This window comes from Coregonus clupeaformis, chromosome 35 (genome assembly GCF_020615455.1).
Source record: "Coregonus clupeaformis isolate EN_2021a chromosome 35, ASM2061545v1, whole genome shotgun sequence".
Classification (NCBI taxonomy): Eukaryota; Metazoa; Chordata; class Actinopteri; order Salmoniformes; family Salmonidae; genus Coregonus; species Coregonus clupeaformis.
Genome location: NC_059226.1, coordinates 25,953,225 through 25,971,114, shown reverse-complemented (window position 1 = coordinate 25,971,114; position 17,890 = coordinate 25,953,225). Strand labels below are relative to the sequence as shown.

The following is a 17,890-nucleotide window of genomic DNA, read 5'->3' as shown; positions in this document are numbered from 1 at the left end:
GAGCCAGGGTGTATTTTGTTTTGTTGGGTATTTGGGTGTATTTCGATGTTGGTAGTTCTGTTGTGTGTATTTCTAGGTTTGCCTTTCTGTTGGGTTCATTTCTAGGTTTGGTCTATGACTCCCAATCGGAGGTAACGAGTGTCAGCTGTCGGCTCGTTATCTCTGATTGGGAGCCATATTTAATCTGTATGTTTTCTTGTTGGTTTTGTGGGTTTTTGTTCCTTTTGGTCAGTGTACCGTAGGACTTCACATTCGTCATTTGTTTGTTGTTTTCGTGGTTGCTTTTATTTAAATAAAGTCATCATGTTCACTCCACGCGCTGCGTATTGGTCCGTTTCCTCAGACGATCGTGACATGATCAGTCTATCATTTTAATGGTAGGTTTATTTAAACAGTGAGAGACAGAATAACAACAAAAAAATCCAGAAGAACGCAAATGTTATAAATTGATTTGCATCTTAATGAGGTGTCTTTTATACAGGTAACGAGCTGAGATTAGGAACACACTCTTAAAGGGAGTGCTCCTAATCTCAGCTTGTTACCTGTATAAAAAACAGTATTTGACCCCTCTGCAAAAAAGATTTCTGGCTCCCCGGTGTCTTTTATACAGGTAACGAGCTGAGATTAGGAACACACTCTTAAAGGGAGTGCTCCTAATCTTAGCTTTTTACCTGTATAAAATACACCTGTCCACAGAAGCAATCAATCAGATTACAAACTCTCCACCATGGCCAAGACCAAAGAGCTCTCCAAGGATGTCAGGGACAAGATTGTAGACCTACACAAGGCTGGAATGGGCTACAAGACCATCGCCAAGCAGCTTGGTGAGAAGGTGACAACAGTCGGTGCGATTATTCGCAAATGGAAGAAACACAAAATAACTGTCAATCTGCCTCGGCCTGGGGCTCCGTGCGAGATCTCACCTCGTGGAGTTGCAATGATCATGAGAACGGTGAGGAATCAGCCCAGAACTACATGGGAGGATCTTGTCAATGATCTCATCGGCAGCTGGGACCATAGTCACCAAGAAAACAATTGGTAACACACTACGCGGTGAAGGACTGAAATCCTGCAGCGCCCGCAAGGTCCCCCTGCTCAAGAAAGCACATATACAGGGCTGTCTGAAGTTTGCCAATGAACATCTGAATGATTCAGAGGAGAACTGGGTGGAAGTGTTGTGGTCAGATGAAACCAAAATCGAGCTCTTTGGCATCAACTCAACTCGCCTTGTTTGGAGGAGGAGGAATGCTGCCTATGACCCCAAGAACACCATCCCCACCGTCAAACATGGAGGTGGAAACATTATGCTTTGGGGGTGTTTTTCTGCTAAGGGGACAGGACAACTTCACCGCATCAAAGGGACGATGGATGGGGCCATGTACTGTCAAATCTTGGGTGAGAACCTCCTTCCCTCAGCCAGGGCATTGAAAATGGGTCGTGGATGGGTATTCCAGCATGACAATGACCCAAAACACACAGCCAAGGCAACAAAGGAGTGACTCAAGAAGAAGCACATTAAGGTCCTGGAGTGGCCTAGCCAGTCTCCAGACCTTAGTCCCATAGAAAATCTGTAGAGGGAGCTGAAGGTTCGAGTTGCCAAACGTCAGCCTCGAAACCTTAATGACTTGGAGAAGATCTGCAAAGAGGAGTCGAACAAAATCCCTCCTGAGATATGTGCCGACCTGGTGGCCAACTACAAGAAACGTCTGACCTCTGTGATTGCCAACAAGGGTTTTGCCACCAAGTACTAAGTCATGTTTTGCAGAGGGGTCAAATACTTATTTCCCTCATTAAAATGCAAATCAATTTATAAAATGTTTGACATGCGTTTTTCTGGATTTTTATTTTGTTATTCTGTCTCTCACTGTTCAAATAAACCTACCATTAAAATTATAGACTGATCATGTCTTTGTCAGTGGGCAAACATCAGCAGGGGATCAAATACTTTTTTCCCTCACTGTATGTCTTTCTTAAAAGTAGCATTCTTACCATATAGAGCCGTAGATGGGCGTAGCTTCCTCATTCTGCTGTTGTCTAACAGAGGACATGAACACAAAACACAGTGCAGTTAGTTAAGGTAACATCACCCATTGATTTGTGTATTGTTTAATCAATGATCACTTTACTTACATGTTTGCCCTTTGCTTGGTGTTGATGTGCACTGTTGCATAGGTGACTTCTTCCTGTTGAGATGGTTCCTCCTCTCTCCGCTCTTTTGTCAGGCTACAGTCTGACGTGGGGCTGGTTACATGCACTTCTGTGGTCTAGATACAGTCAGATAGAGACAGAGAAAACACCGGCAATGCATTTGTGAACAGCAGAACTTTCTGCACAATAGTTTTTTAAAAATCTGGGCAGAACAAAGTTAAGCTACAATATTTCCACTTCCTTATTGTAAATGATCACACTTTCACACCAATTTCCACTGCGAATCAGCCGGTACACTTGCCCCTACCCACACACAGACATATACAATTACGGTGTATGCTGGTTACAGGATTTTCTGCTTGCATCTCTCTCACCACGAACGTTATGGGTGTTTTTGTGGTGAAGACTCTAGGCATGCTGATGGCTGTAGCATAAATGGTGACTGCTTGCATTTTGTTCTGTACATGTTGTAGCTGTGCAACACTGGCTGCAACTTCATTGGGTTCAAACATTGACCCTACATGACTATCATCATAACAATTAGTTTGAGGATAATGTAAGAATGATTGTGTGGTTGCAACACAAGAGCACAAATATGACAAGCGTATAGCCCAAAACAAATAGCTGGTAACAAATAGCTGGAAAAATAGCTGGTAACAAATGGTTTAAAACATGTTGTCACCTGTGTGTTCTCTTCTGAGTCTGGTTCTGGTGGTGTAGTCTGTTTCCTGAGGACACAGAAATAGACAGCACAGAAATGACTCATTTAGAATGCTAAGTAAATCATCTTAAAATATTAGTTTGAAGAAATAGTGGTTGAAACCTACCTGTTAGCAACTAGATGCCAAGCGACCATAGGCACAATGATAATCATTGACACTACAGCAAGAACTGCAATAAGTATTGTTTGTGTCACAGCTGCCATCCCCTTAGCATGCTCTGCATATGAACACAAAAGTGTTTACATTTAAATTACATTTGAATCATTTATCAGACGCTCTTATCCAAGGCGACTTCCAGTTAGTGCATTCATCTACAGATAGCTATGTGAGACAACCACATATCACAGTCATAGTAAGTACATTTGTCCTCAATAAAGTAGTGATCAACCAAGTCAGTGTTAGTAAGAAAAGGCAAGTGCATTTGTTTTTACATTTCAGTTTTCTGATTGTTAGAATTGTTACTTTTTATAACCCATGTTGTGGTTACAAAATGTTATGGTACTTACCGTTGACTCTCAGAGTTAGAATAGTAGAATTCTGTCTTCCATGCTTATTGCTGACGACACAGAAGTATTTCCCACTATTACTAGTTTGAGTACCATTAAACCGTAGCTCAGCCTGATATACCATTTCCAGACAACTGTCTCCATCTATTTTAAACCAAGTGTAGTTCAATGCTGGGTTAGCATTGCTGTTGCAGGTCAGAGTAACATCACTACCCTCCAGTACTTCAGATGACGGCCAGACTGAGAATGAGGTATTCCTAGGGCCATCTGAAAGAGATCAGACCACATCATCAGGTTGTTATCTTACATCAGTGGCTTTTTAGAAAACAGTGTTACTTGTTAATAAAACCTTCCTTTACTCACATTCAACATTGACCCTGATAACGTCAGAAAGTGGTCTATTGTGATGCTTTGGCGAACATGAGTAGTTTCCAGAGTCTTGGAAGGATATGTCACGGAGGTAAAGAGTTGAGGACTCCTCTTGCAAGGGTTTTCTGTTCTTGAACCACATAACTGCAGATGAACAGTTGTTCATACAGGTCAGATTCACACAATCGCCTTCTTTTATTGGTCCGTGTACTTTGGGTGTTGTCATCGAAATGATCAACTCTAAAAGTGGAGAAAAAACCCTGGTAAATGTCCTAATCTATAGACAATGCAATGGTGAGCTAAGCCCGTTTCACTTTTGAAGCAAATGAAGGAAAACAGACTTACCAGAAGCATTCAGTTTTGCACCATTCTGACCCGTCCACTTGCCGCCTTTGTTAGTTTCAAATCTGAATGCATATTCTCCACTGTCTCTCTGCTCTACTTGGTGGATTTGCAAAGAACAATTATGATCTTTGTTACCAACGTACTCAAATTTGGTGGCGGCATGAGTTGTGTTATTACTATCAATGATGAAAGGGCCATCAAAAAACTGTTTCCTCCCGTGACTCCACATGACCTTTTCCACTGTTAGGGTCTCGTTATCAAGCATATCAGGATATTGATATGTGCAGGGAATGACAACAGAAGAGCCAGTTACTGCACAGATCTCTTTCTGTTGATATTCCACAAGCCAGTCGCTGCACAAAACCCCTGAAACAGAAATCTAGGTTTTATTGATTTACACTCTCCTAAGTAAATACAGTGCCTTGCAAAATTATTCATGCCCCTTGAATTGCTTCACATTTTATTGTGTTACAAAGTGGGTTTGACATTGATTTAATTGTCAACAATGTACTAAAAATACTCTGTCGAAGTGGAAGAAAAATTCTATTTTTTTCATATCTAAAATATAATTGTTGCATGTATTCAGCCCCTTTGTTTAGGCAAACCTACATGAGTTCAGGAGTAAGATTTGGCTTAACAAATCACATAAAAACATGGACTCACTCTGTGTGAAATAATAGGGGTTGACATTATGTTTGAATGACTAACCCTTCCTCTGTACCCCATACATACAACATCTGTAAGGTCCCTCAGTCAAGTATTGAATTTCAAGCACAGATTCAACTACAAAGACCAGGGAGCTTTTGGAAAGCCTCATAAAGAAGGGCAGTGATTGGTACATGGGTGACAATAAATCAGACATTGAATATATCTTTAACCATGGTCAAGTGAATAATTATGCTGTGGATGATGTAATAAACCACCCAGACACAACAAAGATAGAGTCATCCTTCTGAACTGAGCTGCAAGACAGGAAGGAAACTTCTCAAGGATGTTACCATGAGTCCATTGGTGATTTAAAACAGTTACAGAGCTTGAAGAATTATGAAATTCTAATATTTCACAATCCAGGTGGCTAAAGCCCTGAGAGACTTACCCAAGAAGACGCATAGTTGTAATCGCTGTCAAAGGTGTTATTAACATGTATTGACTCAGGGAGATTAACACTTATGCAACAACTATATTTTAGTTATTTAATTTATATATATATTTTTTTATCCACTTTGACATTACATGTGATTTTGTGTAGATTGTTGACCAAGAAATTACAATTAAATCAATTTTAATCCCACTTTGTAATACAAATCCAAGGGGTATGAATACTTTTTCAAGGCACTGTATTTAGACAGTGAAGCTCTATAATCCAGCATTTGGATTTGAGATCAAATGTTTTATATGAGGTGAGAGTTCAGAATGTCACCTTTTATTTGAGGGTATTTTCATATATATGTTTTACAGTTTAGAAATGAATGCGCTTTATGTATCTAGTCCCCCCATTTTAAGGTGTCAAGTATTTGGACAAATTCACTTATAGTGCAATATTGTGTCATTTTGGAGTCACTTTTTCTTATTGTGATATTTATCTGTCTGTAACGGTCTCACTCATAATTTTTCACGATTCATTCAGGACTATCCGTAATCCTGGTAGCATCCACATTAATGTAGACGTGTTTAGAAACATATTTACAATAAAAGTGACTCCAAAATGACACAATACATTATATACCATTTATTTCTATTGGGCACAAAATAATTTGAAACACAACCAAAATCCAAACAGCAAATTTATCCAACAAGTTTGTAGAGTCACAAGCTTGATGTAATCATTGATTGCTAGGAATATGGGACCAATACTAAACTTTAATGTATATATAAAAAAATATATATATATATGCCGACGCCCCACAGTTTGGGAACCACTGCTATACACTGATGTCTATCATTTTAAACTGTTTGGCAAAATATTACTCTGGAAAGTCTAAGCATGATACATATAATGAATTAGTTCCTAGTTGTTATAATTACATTTAATTAATATTTTTAATTTCCTTTGTCGTTCTTACCAGGCAAAAAAAGTAGAGCCAGAGCCATTTCCATCCAGATGGGTTGTGTCAGCCCAACACTCATCTCTGTAGCCACACAGCAATCTCTCTAAGGTCCTCCACTTGAAACAGAGTTCTTCATACTGCAGTCAAAAATGCAGAGTGAACCTCAGTCCTCTAGTTTAAACACAGACATTTTGTGTCAATTAATTTAGGGGCCTGAAGTTACTCATAAGGAGCTGCACTGCAAAAAGGCAAACTGTCTATGCAAGTGTCATCAAAAGACAAAAAGTCTGGGTGTATCAGCTAGCTAATGAGCTGAGTGAGAGTCACCTGATGATATCAGAGACGCTCTCTGAAACCAAATCAGGTCATTTTACCACAGGCACAACGTGCCTTCAGGAAGTATTCATACCCCTTGACTTATTCCACATTTTGTTTTGTTACAACTTGAATTCAAAATCGATTAAATCGATTTTTTTTGTCATCCATCTACACACAATACCCTATAATGACAAAGTGAAAACATGTATTTAGAAATTGTTGCTAATTTATTGAAAATGAAATACAAAAATATCTAATTTACATAAGTATTCACACCCCTGAGTCAATACATGTTAGAATCACCTACAGCTGTGAGTCTTTCTGGGTAAGTCTCTCAGAGCTTTGCTCACCTGGATTGTACAATATTTGCACATTATTATTTTTTAAATTCTTCAAGCTCTGTCAGGTTGGTTGTTGTTCATTGCTAGACAGCAGTTTTGTTTTATTATTTTTATTTCACCTTTATTTAACCAGGTAAGCCAGTTGAGAACAAGTTCTCATTTTACAACTGCGACCTTAGATTTTCAAGCTGCCATAGATTTACAACTGCCATAGATTTTCAAGCCGATTTAAGTGAAAACTGCAACTAGGCCACTCAAGAACATTCAATGCTATCTTGGTAAGCAATTGCAGTGTATATTTGGCCTTGTGTTTTAGGTTATTGTCCTGCTGAAAGGTGAATTTGTCTCCCAGTGTCTGTTGGAAAGCAGACTGAACCAGGTTTTCCCCTAGGATATTGCCTGTGCTTAGCTCTATTCTGTTTCTTTTCATCCTCAAAAACTCCCTAGTCTTTGCCGATGACAAACATATCCATAACATGATGCAGCCACCACCATGCTTGAATATGAAGAGTGGTACTCAGTGATGTGTTGAATTGGATTTGCCCCAAATATAACATTTTGTATTCATGACATAAAGTTAATTTCTTTGCCACATTTGTTACAGTTTTACTTTAGTGGCTTATTGCAAACAGGATGCATGTTTTGGAATATTTGTATTCTGTACAGACTCCTTCTTTTCACTGTGTCATTTAGGTTAGTATTGTGGAGTAAGTACAATGTTGTTGATCCATCCTCAGTTTTCTCCTATCACAGCCATAAAACTCTGTAACTGTTTGTAACATTGGTCTCATGGTGAAATCCCTGAGTGGTTTCCTTCCTCTCCGGCAACTGAGTTAGGAAGGACGCCTGTATCTTTGTAGTGACTGGGTATATTGATACACCATCCAAAGTGTAATTAATAACTTCACCATTATCAAAGGGATATTCAATGTCTGCTTTTTATTTTTTATTTTTTTTACATCTACCAATATGTGCCCTTCTCTGCAAGGCATTGGAAAACATTGCTAGTCTTTGTGGTTGAATCTGTTTGAAATTCACTGCTCAACTAAGGGACCTTACAGATTATGGTATGTGTGAGGTACAGAGATGAGGTAGTCAATAAAAAATAATGTTAAACATTATTAAATCAAATCAAATTGTATTGGCCACATGCGCCGAATACAACAGGTGCAGACATTACAGTGAAATGCTTACTTACAGCCCTTAACCAACAGTGCATTTATTTTTTATAAAAAAGTAAAATAAAACAACAAAAAAGTGTTGAGAAAAAAAGAGAAGAAGTAAAATAAAATAACAGTAGGGAGGCTATATACAGGGGGGTACCGGTGCAGAGTCAATGTGCGGGGGCACCGGCTAGTTGAGGTAGTTGAAGTAATATGTACATGTGGGTAGAGTTAAAGTGACTATGCATAAATAATAAACAGAGTAGCAGCAGCGTAAAAAGATGGGGTGGGGGTGGGGGGACAGTGCAAATAGTCCGGGTAGCCATGATTAGCTGTTCAGGAGTCTTATGGCTTGGGGGTAGAAGCTGTTGAGAAGTATTTTGGACCTAGACTTGGCACTCTGGTACCGCTTGCCGTGCGGTAGCAGAGAGAACAGTCTATGACTAGGGTGGCTGGAGTCTTTGACAATTTTGAGGGCCTTCCTCTGACACCGCCTGGTATAGAGGTCCTGGATGCCAAGAAGCTTGGCCCCCGTGATGTACTGGGCCGTACGCACTACCCTCTGTAGTGCCTTGCGGTTGGAGGCCAAGCAGTTGCCATACCAGGCGGTGATGCAACTAGTCAGGATGCTGGTTTATTGCACATAGAGTGAGTCCATGCAACTTAAGACAATTTTTACTCCTGAATTTATTTAGGCTTTCCATAACAAAGGGGTTGAATACTTAGAGACATTTGAGCTTTTCATTTGTAATTAATTTGTAATTAACTTTGACATTATGGGGTATTTTGTGTAACACAAAATCTCAATTTATTCAATTTAACACAACAAAATTTGGAAGATATCAAGGGGTGTGAATACTTCCTGAAGGCACTCTAAGTCATTTCCACTTATACTGTATGTTAGCCACAAACAGAGACCTGTGGAGGTTGAGGGCGTGACCCAGATTGTACCCTCTGCTCCGTGCAAAAAAAGTAGGCCTACCAGTCACAACTGCTGCTGGGGTCCAGACCAAATAAGGAGAATATTGTTACACTGAAGTGATTTTGTATGTAATGTAGTACGTTGTCCACATGATGGCAGACTACTGTGTATGACTCACATTTCCAGAAGTAAATTATTTCCAAATCTATGGGTTATTCCACACAGAAGATTAAAGAATAAACCAACTATATGAAAATGCGGCATACACGTGTGAAACCAAAAATGGATATTAGACAAAACAGAGAATAGTTTAATACTGTAATTGAAAAAACTAAAACTTTGATAAATCTATTTTTTTTTTTCATTTTAGCAGACGCTCTTATCCAGAGCGATTTACAGTTAGTGAGTGCATCCATGTTCATACTGGTCCCCCGTGGGAATCGAACCCACAACCCAGGCGTTGCAAGCGCCATGCTCTACCAACTGAGCTACACGAGACTACGAGTCTATTTTAAAAAAAAGCTCTCAAAATGTTTACTGTAGGTAGGCTATATGCTAAACTTCACAGTGGGTCTCCAATAAATAAATAAAAACACACCCAAAAAAAACATCACATATTCATTATTATATAGGAAACTTGGAGCAACATTGTGAATTGTAAACCTTGTAAATCATCAAAATTAAAGTGCTTAAAGTGCTTTGATTTGAGCAGAACCTGACGTTACTACTCTTCAGCAGTTCTGACCTTTTGGTGAGTTTTATAAGCTGATACATTCGCTTCATCTAAATTAAACGTCAGATCATGTCTGACACCATACCCCCCTTCAGACTAGCGTACATCCCTGGCTCTCCAACGCGTAAAACGGATCAATCCATACAGGATTCTATCAAGCGGAATATGAATCACCCACTCTATTGTAGCCTAGTTGACGAAATTTAAATACGATCACGAGGTCACTATATAAAGAGAGGACAGTAGGAATAAAACATATACCAAGTTCTCATTGAGGTGAAGTTATAGGGAGAAAGTTAAAGGAGCGCAAGAACGAGAACTTCACACAGTGTTCGACATGGAGAGGTCCGTTAAACTTGCTTTAGTAATTGTAGTTATTTCCATGCTGGTTTCTTGCAACCCAACAGAAGCGTGGTACAAGCAAGTTTCCGGCCCAAGCTACTACTCGGTGGGCAGAGCTTCGGGTTTGCTGTCCGGGATCCGGAGATCACCATATGTTAAGAGGTCCGAGACCGAGTCGGTGGCGGACAGCGGAGAGTCTACGGTGAACAGCATCCTCTCGGAACAGAGCAGTCGACTGAATTTGGTCCTTAAATCTATGGTAAGAGGCTATATTTTACATTACTTATGTTCAATTGAGCAATGGACACAGGCACTTCCTGTGGTCCATAAAAGTGCTTAAAGGTGCGTAAAAGTTCAACATTGCACAGGGCACAGAACATAAGAATGATCAAAAGTAGTCCAATTATGTTTTCGTTTTTTTGTTGGTAGACTATTATATATTTCAAACAGTTTATTTCTGAGAGCACACCCTGAAACTGGATCATCATGAAGGTCCATTCAGCACAACCAAGTAGCCTACAGCCTCATTGTACAGTCAAGTTTGGAATAGATTGGAAGACACCTACAATAAATCAAAAGGACACATTAGAATATCAGTTAATAAGGTCATAAATTATTCTTTTCAAAATCCACATTTTGGGGAAATTAATCTCAAATCAAACAGGCACAGCAGGTCTTGAACATCAATTAACCTTCTCATAATTCGCTTAATGTTGCATTATGTTCATTAAAATGGCTTGTTTTTTTTTTGCTGTTTCAGCCTATTTGTATCAAAGACATCACACCGAACCTGCAGAGCTGCGAACTTGTTCAGGATGGCTCAAGCTTATTTCAATGTAAAGCAGACGTGTTCGTATCGCTCGACTCATTGGACTGTGTGGAAGCATGAGCAGCACCCCGAACGTGGATGGACTGATAATGTTCGATGGAACCGAATGTTTCTTATTTTCCATGGCACAAATATAATTGTTTTGTGTAAAAGTCTGTTTTAGCGTCTTGCCATGCGCGTTCTGACTACTACTTCCCCTAACGGGTAATAGCCAATGTCTCTGTTAAAGCATTTTTATTTAATGTATAGCAATGTACATATTAATGTATTAATTTCTGAAAATGTATCTTTGTTCATGAATAAATAAGTCTTATATTGCACTCAAATTATTTGACCCAATTATTTTGCCCTATAGGCCAAAATTAATCCAGCTTCATAAATGTTATCAATAATTCTCACCCAAACACCTACAAAATAATCACCTATGTGTATGTAAATGTGAAAAAGAAATGTTAGTTAACTCAAATAGGCTATAATGCAAACCACTCAAGCTTGGCATACATCTGCCTCCATCTTAAAATAATTACCATCATCACAAAGACAAGTAGGCCTATATATTAATTTATTGAATTAAAACGCTTATAAAATAAAATGTCAACACCAACATGATTATTGGAAGAAGAAAAAAAATACAGCCAAAATGAGGAATGTCCATTCATATTAACTTAGCTCAGTCCTTTAAATCCATGATGGCAATAATAATTAACTAAAGGATATAGCTTTGAATGTCCTGAGCAACTAAATTAAGTTGGTTTTACAGATCATAACAGTAAAAAGAAATGCACACAAACACAATGACATCAATAAAATCTAGAAAGTGTCGTTAAGGCACTGTTGCAGTCAATGGACCCAGGTCAGGTCTTATAGCAATGAGACCACCTCCAGGTTCTCCTTGATGATGGTGTCCATGACGACGTGGAAGACCACCTGTACGTTGTGGGTGTCCGTGGCGGTGGTGTAGTGGTGGTAGACCAGCTTGTTGGGGGTCCTGTTGCAGGCCACAAACATGGCAGTGATGTGACGCGCGGCAGCATCCACATCCCAGTCGGCTCCTGTATAAGGGGACATAGCAGAGAAGTCATGTCAATTGAGTGACATATACCCAATTGAGTGAAGTATACAAGTTGAATTTCAAGTTCAATCTCCAAAAACGGACTGGCCATAGGGCAGTTCTGGCAAATGCCTGACGGGCTGGTCCATCTTTAGCCCATGTTTAGTAAATATAATTTTTTGCGCTGTGATCATTATTTGGCTAATGATAGGTCCTCAAAAAATAAGTAAAAAAGAGCCATTAGAAATTTCCGGGCAAATATACACTGCTCAAAAAAATAAAGGGAACACTTAAACAACACATCCTAGATCTGAATGAATGAAATAATATTATTAAATACTTTTTTCTTTACATAGTTGAATGTGCTGACAACAAAATCACACAAAAATTATCAATGGAAATCAAATGTATCAACCCATGGAGGTCTGGATTTGGAGTCACCCTCAAAATTAAAGTGGAAAACCACACTACAGGCTGATCCAACTTTGATGTAATGTCCTTAAAACAAGTCAAAATGAGGCTCAGTAGTGTGTGTGGCCTCCACGTGCCTGTATGACCTCCCTACAACGCCTGGGCATGCTCCTGATGAGGTGGCGGATGGTCTCCTGAGGGATCTCCTCCCAGACCTGGAGGTAGCGGTCCTGCTGCTGGGTTGTTGCCCTCCTACGGCCTCCTCCACGTCTCCTGACGTACTGGCCTGTCTCCTGGTAGCGCCTCCATGCTCTGGACACTACGCTGACAGACACAGCAAACCTTCTTGCCACAGCTCGCATTGATGTGCCATCCTGGACGAGCTGCACTACCTGAGCCACTTGTGTGGGTTGTAGACCCCGTCTCATGCTACCACTAGAGTGAAAGCACCGCCAGCATTCAAAAGTGACCAAAACATCAGCCAGGAAGCATAGGAACTGAGAAGTGGTCTGTGGTCACCACCTGCAGAACCACTTCTTTATTGGGGGTGTCTTGCTAATTGCCTATAATTTCCACCTGTTGTCTATTCCATTTGCACAACAGCATGTGAAATGTATTGTCAATCAGTGTTGCTTCCTAAGTGGACAGTTTGATTTCACAGAAGTGTGATTGACTTGGAGTTACATTGTGTTGTTTAAGTGTTCCCTTTATTTTTTTGAGCAGTGTATTTTCTCAGTCCGCCCCATCCATCTCTATAGGCTTGTAAGCTTATTCCATACAATCATCATCATCAATACTCCATCACACGATTACAAAGACTGTTCCATATCACCATCAATACTCCATCACACGATTACAAAGACTGTTCCCCATCATCATCCATACTCCATTACAAAGACTGTTCCCCATCACCATCCATACTCCATTACAAAGACTGTTCCCCATCACCATCCATACTCCATCACACGATTACAAAGACTGTGACTCTGGTATAAGAGTGCTGTATGGAAACATGTTTTGTAGCTATCATGCACCAATGGGGTTTGCTGTCCTAAAAATGAAAACGGTGGGTGTCTACTGAGCCGTGCTCCTAGCTAGTCCTTAAACCACACAGTATCAGCTAGATGTGTGTTTGTTTCAAAATCATGGAAGGACACTTGAAAAGTTTGGGAAAATCCAATTTGCCTGGAGATGTGAAAATAAATAAAATGTCTCATTTTGGCATGATGAACTGAAACTCAGTGAAAAAGTTACATTATGTTCCGTGACAAGTTCATACCAAGTTCACGCAAAACAACTTGGTTCTTATATAGGGGAAAACCAGAGAGAGAACACATCTCTGCAGCTCCACTGAAGACTGAATCACCTCTATTTTAATTACGAAGCCTCCAGTTCTGAGGGATGAGAGTGAAATATTTAACTGTTACTGAGCCCTGAGGACCAGAAAGAGGCTGTGTATAAGTGAGGTGCTATCGGTCTGCCATGATAACCCCCCCCTGGCAAGACATTATTCTGGCTTCTGAGACAGTTGCTGCGTCTGAAATGGTACCGTATAGAGCTCTGGTCAAAAGTAGTGCACCATGTAGAGTATAGGGTGCCATTTGAGACGCAGACATTGTCTTGTTTCTTGATACTCCCATTGGGAATGCAATGAGTAGGTTTCCCTCATGCTGCAGGGGAAACTGCAGGAGTTCCAATCTAAAGAATGTGGATACTGGATGTATATTCGAGGTAACAGTAACACAAGGATGCCTGCAGAGAAGGGATTCTCCCTATGGAGAAACTGGTCCCGCTATAAAATGACACGCAGCTTATAAAGCCTTCATAAACACTACATAAATGTATAACCGTATGTCATACTCTATAAAGGGCTCAAATGTGGCATAACTGTGACAACCAATGTCAAATGTGCATTAACCCACTGTCAAATATGACATAAACCTGTGCTTTATAAAGGGTTGCATAAGCACTGCTTAATAAAGGCTTTCTAAAATCAATAAATTGAGGCTTCACAAAGCATTTATAATCTTGTCATGCATCTTGGTAGAGCATTGCAATGCCAGGATAGTGGGTTAGATTCCAGGGACCATCCATATGTAAAACTGTATGCACATGATTAAGTCGCTTTGGATAAAAACATCTGCTAAAATAGCATATATTATTTTACTCCAAAACATTTCTAGAATGGCCCAACCGCTTTCCCTCTTGGGTGCATAGCCAATATTGACCTCAACATTCCGCAAAATGCTGTGCTGCAGGATGACAGGCTCTAAAGTGCAGTCATGCACAGAAAACCAATAAAAATGTCTAACGCCTTTTAAAACCATTTAAAAATGTGCCTAATTCTGTTTGTCTCCCCCAAATTCCGTTTTCTTCTCGGTTTTGTTTTTCCAGATTTTCACAAATCTTTCTGGTTTTCCCCCAGTTGTTTTACACACTTTAATAAAAAATAATAATAAATGAATTAGATTTTCTGTGTTCACAACAATGCTTAAACCGCATCAGGGGACAACTTGAGGTCTAAAAAAAACATAACTTAGATTTTTTAGTGTAGTTACCCTTTAACACACTGTTTGGTTAGCAATGTTTCTGTAGCAGAGTAAGCACACGTGATGGAATTAGCTAATCAAATGGCCATTTGTTTTGCCACTGGACAGCGAAAAATAAGTGAACCTTTGTAATTTTGTGGTAGTTAAGGTTCAAGTCAGATTACATAGCTACTTCAAATCATTATTTCAAATCATTTTGGTGACTTCACAGCAGTTGCTAGACAGCTAACATTAGCTAGATAGCTAGCTTACGTTAACAGCATAAGTTCGATAGCTAGCTAACTATACCGATATACAGTGGGGAGAACAAGTATTTGATACACAGCCGATTTTGCAGGTTTTCCTACTTACAAAGCATGTAGAGGTCTGTAATTTTTATCATAGGTACACTTCAACTGTGAGAGACGGAATCTAAAACAAAAATCCAGAAAATCACATTGTATGATCTTTAAGTAATTAATTTGCATTTTATTGCATGACATAAGTATTTGATACATCAGAAAAGCAGAACTTAATATTTGGTACAGAAACCTGTGTTTGCAATTACAGAGATCATACGTTTCCTGTAGGTCTTGACCAGGTTTGCACACACTGCAGCAGGGATTTTGGCCCACTCCTCCATACAGACCTTCTCCAGATCCTTCAGGTTTCGGGGCTGTCGCTGGGCAATACGGACTTTCAGCTCCCTCCAAAGATGTTCTATTGGGTTCAGGTCTGGAGACTGGCTAGGCCACTCCAGGACCTTGAGATGCTTCTTACGGAGCCACTCCTTAGTTGCCCTGGCTGTGTGTTTTGGGTCGTTGTCATGCTGGAAGATCCAGCCACAACCCATCTTCAATGCTCTTACTGAGGGAAGGAGGTTGTTGGCCAAGATCTCACGATACATGGCCCCATCCATCCTCCCCTCAATACGGTGCAGTCATCCTGTCCCCTTTGCAGAAAAGCATCCCCAAAGAATGTTTCCACCTCCATGCTTCACGGTTGGGATGGTGTTCTTGGGGGTTTTACTCATCCTTCTTCTTCCTCCAAACACAGCGAGTGGAGTTTAGACCAAAAAGCTCTATTTTTGTCTCATCAGACCACATGACCTTCTCCCATTTCTCCTCTGGATCATCCAGATGGTCATTGGCAAACTTCAGATGGGCCTGGACATGCGCTGGCTTGAGCAGGGGGACCTTGCGTGCGCTGCAGGATTTTAATCCATGATGGCGTAGTGTGTTACTAATGGTTTTCTTTGAGACTGTGGTCCCAGCTCTCTTCAGGTCATTGACCAGGTCCTGCCGTGTAGTTCTGGGCTGATCCCTCACCTTCCTCATGATCATTGATGCCCCACGAGGTGAGATCTTGCATGGAGCCCCAGACCAAGGGTGATTGACCGTCATCTTGAACTTCTTCCATTTTCTAATAATTGCACCAACAGTTGTTGCCTTCTCACCAAGCTGCTTGCCCATTGTCCTGCAGCCCATCCCAGCCTTGTGCAGGTCTACAATTTTATCCCTGATGTCCTTACACAGCTCTCTGGTCTTGGCCATTGTGGAGAGGTTGGAGTCTGTTTGATTGAGTGTGTGGACAGGTGTCTTTTATACAGGTAACGAGTTCAAATAGGTGCAGTTAATACAGGTAATGAGTGGAGAACAGGAGAGCTTCTTAAAGAAAAACTAACAGGTCTGTGAGAGCCGGAATTCTTACTGGTTGGTAGGTGATCAAATACTTATGGTCATGCAATAAAATTACTTAAAAATCATACAATGTGATTTTCTGGATTTTTGTTTTAGATTCCGTCTCTCACAGTTGAAGTGTACCTATGATAACAATTACAGACCTCTACATGCTTTGTAAGTAGGAAAACCTGCAAAATCGGCAGTGTATCAAATACTTGTTCTCCCCACTGTAGCTAGCTAGCAGGCTAAACTAAATAAAAAAATCGCCCTAGATCCAGCCACTTCAGTCATGTCATGAGATTTATAAATGAAAGAGGATTATAACACCAATCGAAAGGAGTTTTCCCATCTCCCCATATAGAGTATTTCTGGTGCAGCACAGAAATGCCCTTATCCAGATGGTGACAAAATACTGGTTTTTATACCGAACAAAAATATAAAGAACGCAACATGCAACAATTTCCAAGATTTTACTGAATTAGTTCATAAGGAAATCAGTAAATTGAAATGAATTTATTAGGCTCTAATCTACGGATTTCACAAGACTGAGAATACAGATATGCATCCGCTGGTCACAGGTACCTTCAAAAAAAGGTTCATAAAATCAGTCAGTATCTGGTGTGAACACCATTTGCCTCATGCAGCGCAGGCCACAATCAGGCTGTTGATTGTGGCCTGTGGAATGTTGTCCCACACCTCTTCAATGGCTGTGCGAAGTTGCTGGATTTTGGCGGGAACTGGAACACGCTGTCATACACGTCGATCCAGAGCATCCCAAACATGCTCAACGGGTGACAAATGTCTGGTGAGTATGCAGGCCATGGAAGAACAGTGCCATTTTCAGCTTCCAGGAATTTTGTACAGACCCTTGCAACATGGGGCCGTGCATTATCATGCTGAAAAGTGAGGTGATGGCGGCAGATGAATGGCACGACAATGGGCCTCAGGATTGCGTCACGGCATCTGTTGCGTTTTAGCAATTTGAATGCATTGTGTTCGTTGTCCATAGCTTATGCCTGCCCATACCATAACCCCACCATGGGGCACGCTGTTCACAACATTGACATCAGCAAACCGCTCGACCACACGTGGTCTGCGGTTGAGGCCAGTTGGACGTACTGCCAAATTCTCTAAAAAGATGTTGGAGGCAGTTTATGGAAGAGAAATGAACATTAAATTCTCTGGGAACAACTCTGGTGGACTTTCCTGCAGTCAGCATGCCAATTGCATGCTCCCTCAAAACTTGAGACATCTGTGGCATTGTGTTGTGTGACAAAACTGCACATTTTAGAGTGACCTTTTATTGTCCCCAGCACAAGGTGCACCTGTGTAATTATCATGCTGTTTAAATCAGCTTCTTGGTATGCCACAGCTGTCAGGTGGATGGATTATCTTGGCAAAGGAGAAATGCTCACTAACAGGGATGTAAAGA

General features: G+C 40.4%; 2 protein-coding genes across 2 annotated transcripts in view; one reads left to right on the top strand and one right to left on the bottom strand.

The window, feature by feature from the left end:
• Positions 1–9,859: 9,859 nt before the first annotated feature.
• On the top strand, positions 9,860–11,018 carry LOC121551914 (neuropeptide B-like). The gene is made up of 2 exons (XM_041864591.2): positions 9,860–10,216; positions 10,718–11,018. Exons 1-2 carry the CDS (start codon positions 9,953–9,955, stop codon positions 10,844–10,846), a joined length of 393 nt encoding a protein of 130 aa, XP_041720525.2. The 5' UTR covers positions 9,860–9,952; the 3' UTR covers positions 10,847–11,018.
• Positions 11,019–11,446: 428 nt separating this feature from the next.
• Positions 11,447–17,890, bottom strand: part of LOC121551559 (guanine nucleotide-binding protein G(o) subunit alpha) — a 31,499-nt gene continuing 25,055 nt past the window's right edge. The window contains exon 10 of the mRNA XM_041864263.2: positions 11,447–11,838. Within this exon, the coding sequence (XP_041720197.2) occupies positions 11,648–11,838 (191 nt within the window). The 3' untranslated portion in view covers positions 11,447–11,647. The remainder of the gene's footprint in view (positions 11,839–17,890) is intronic.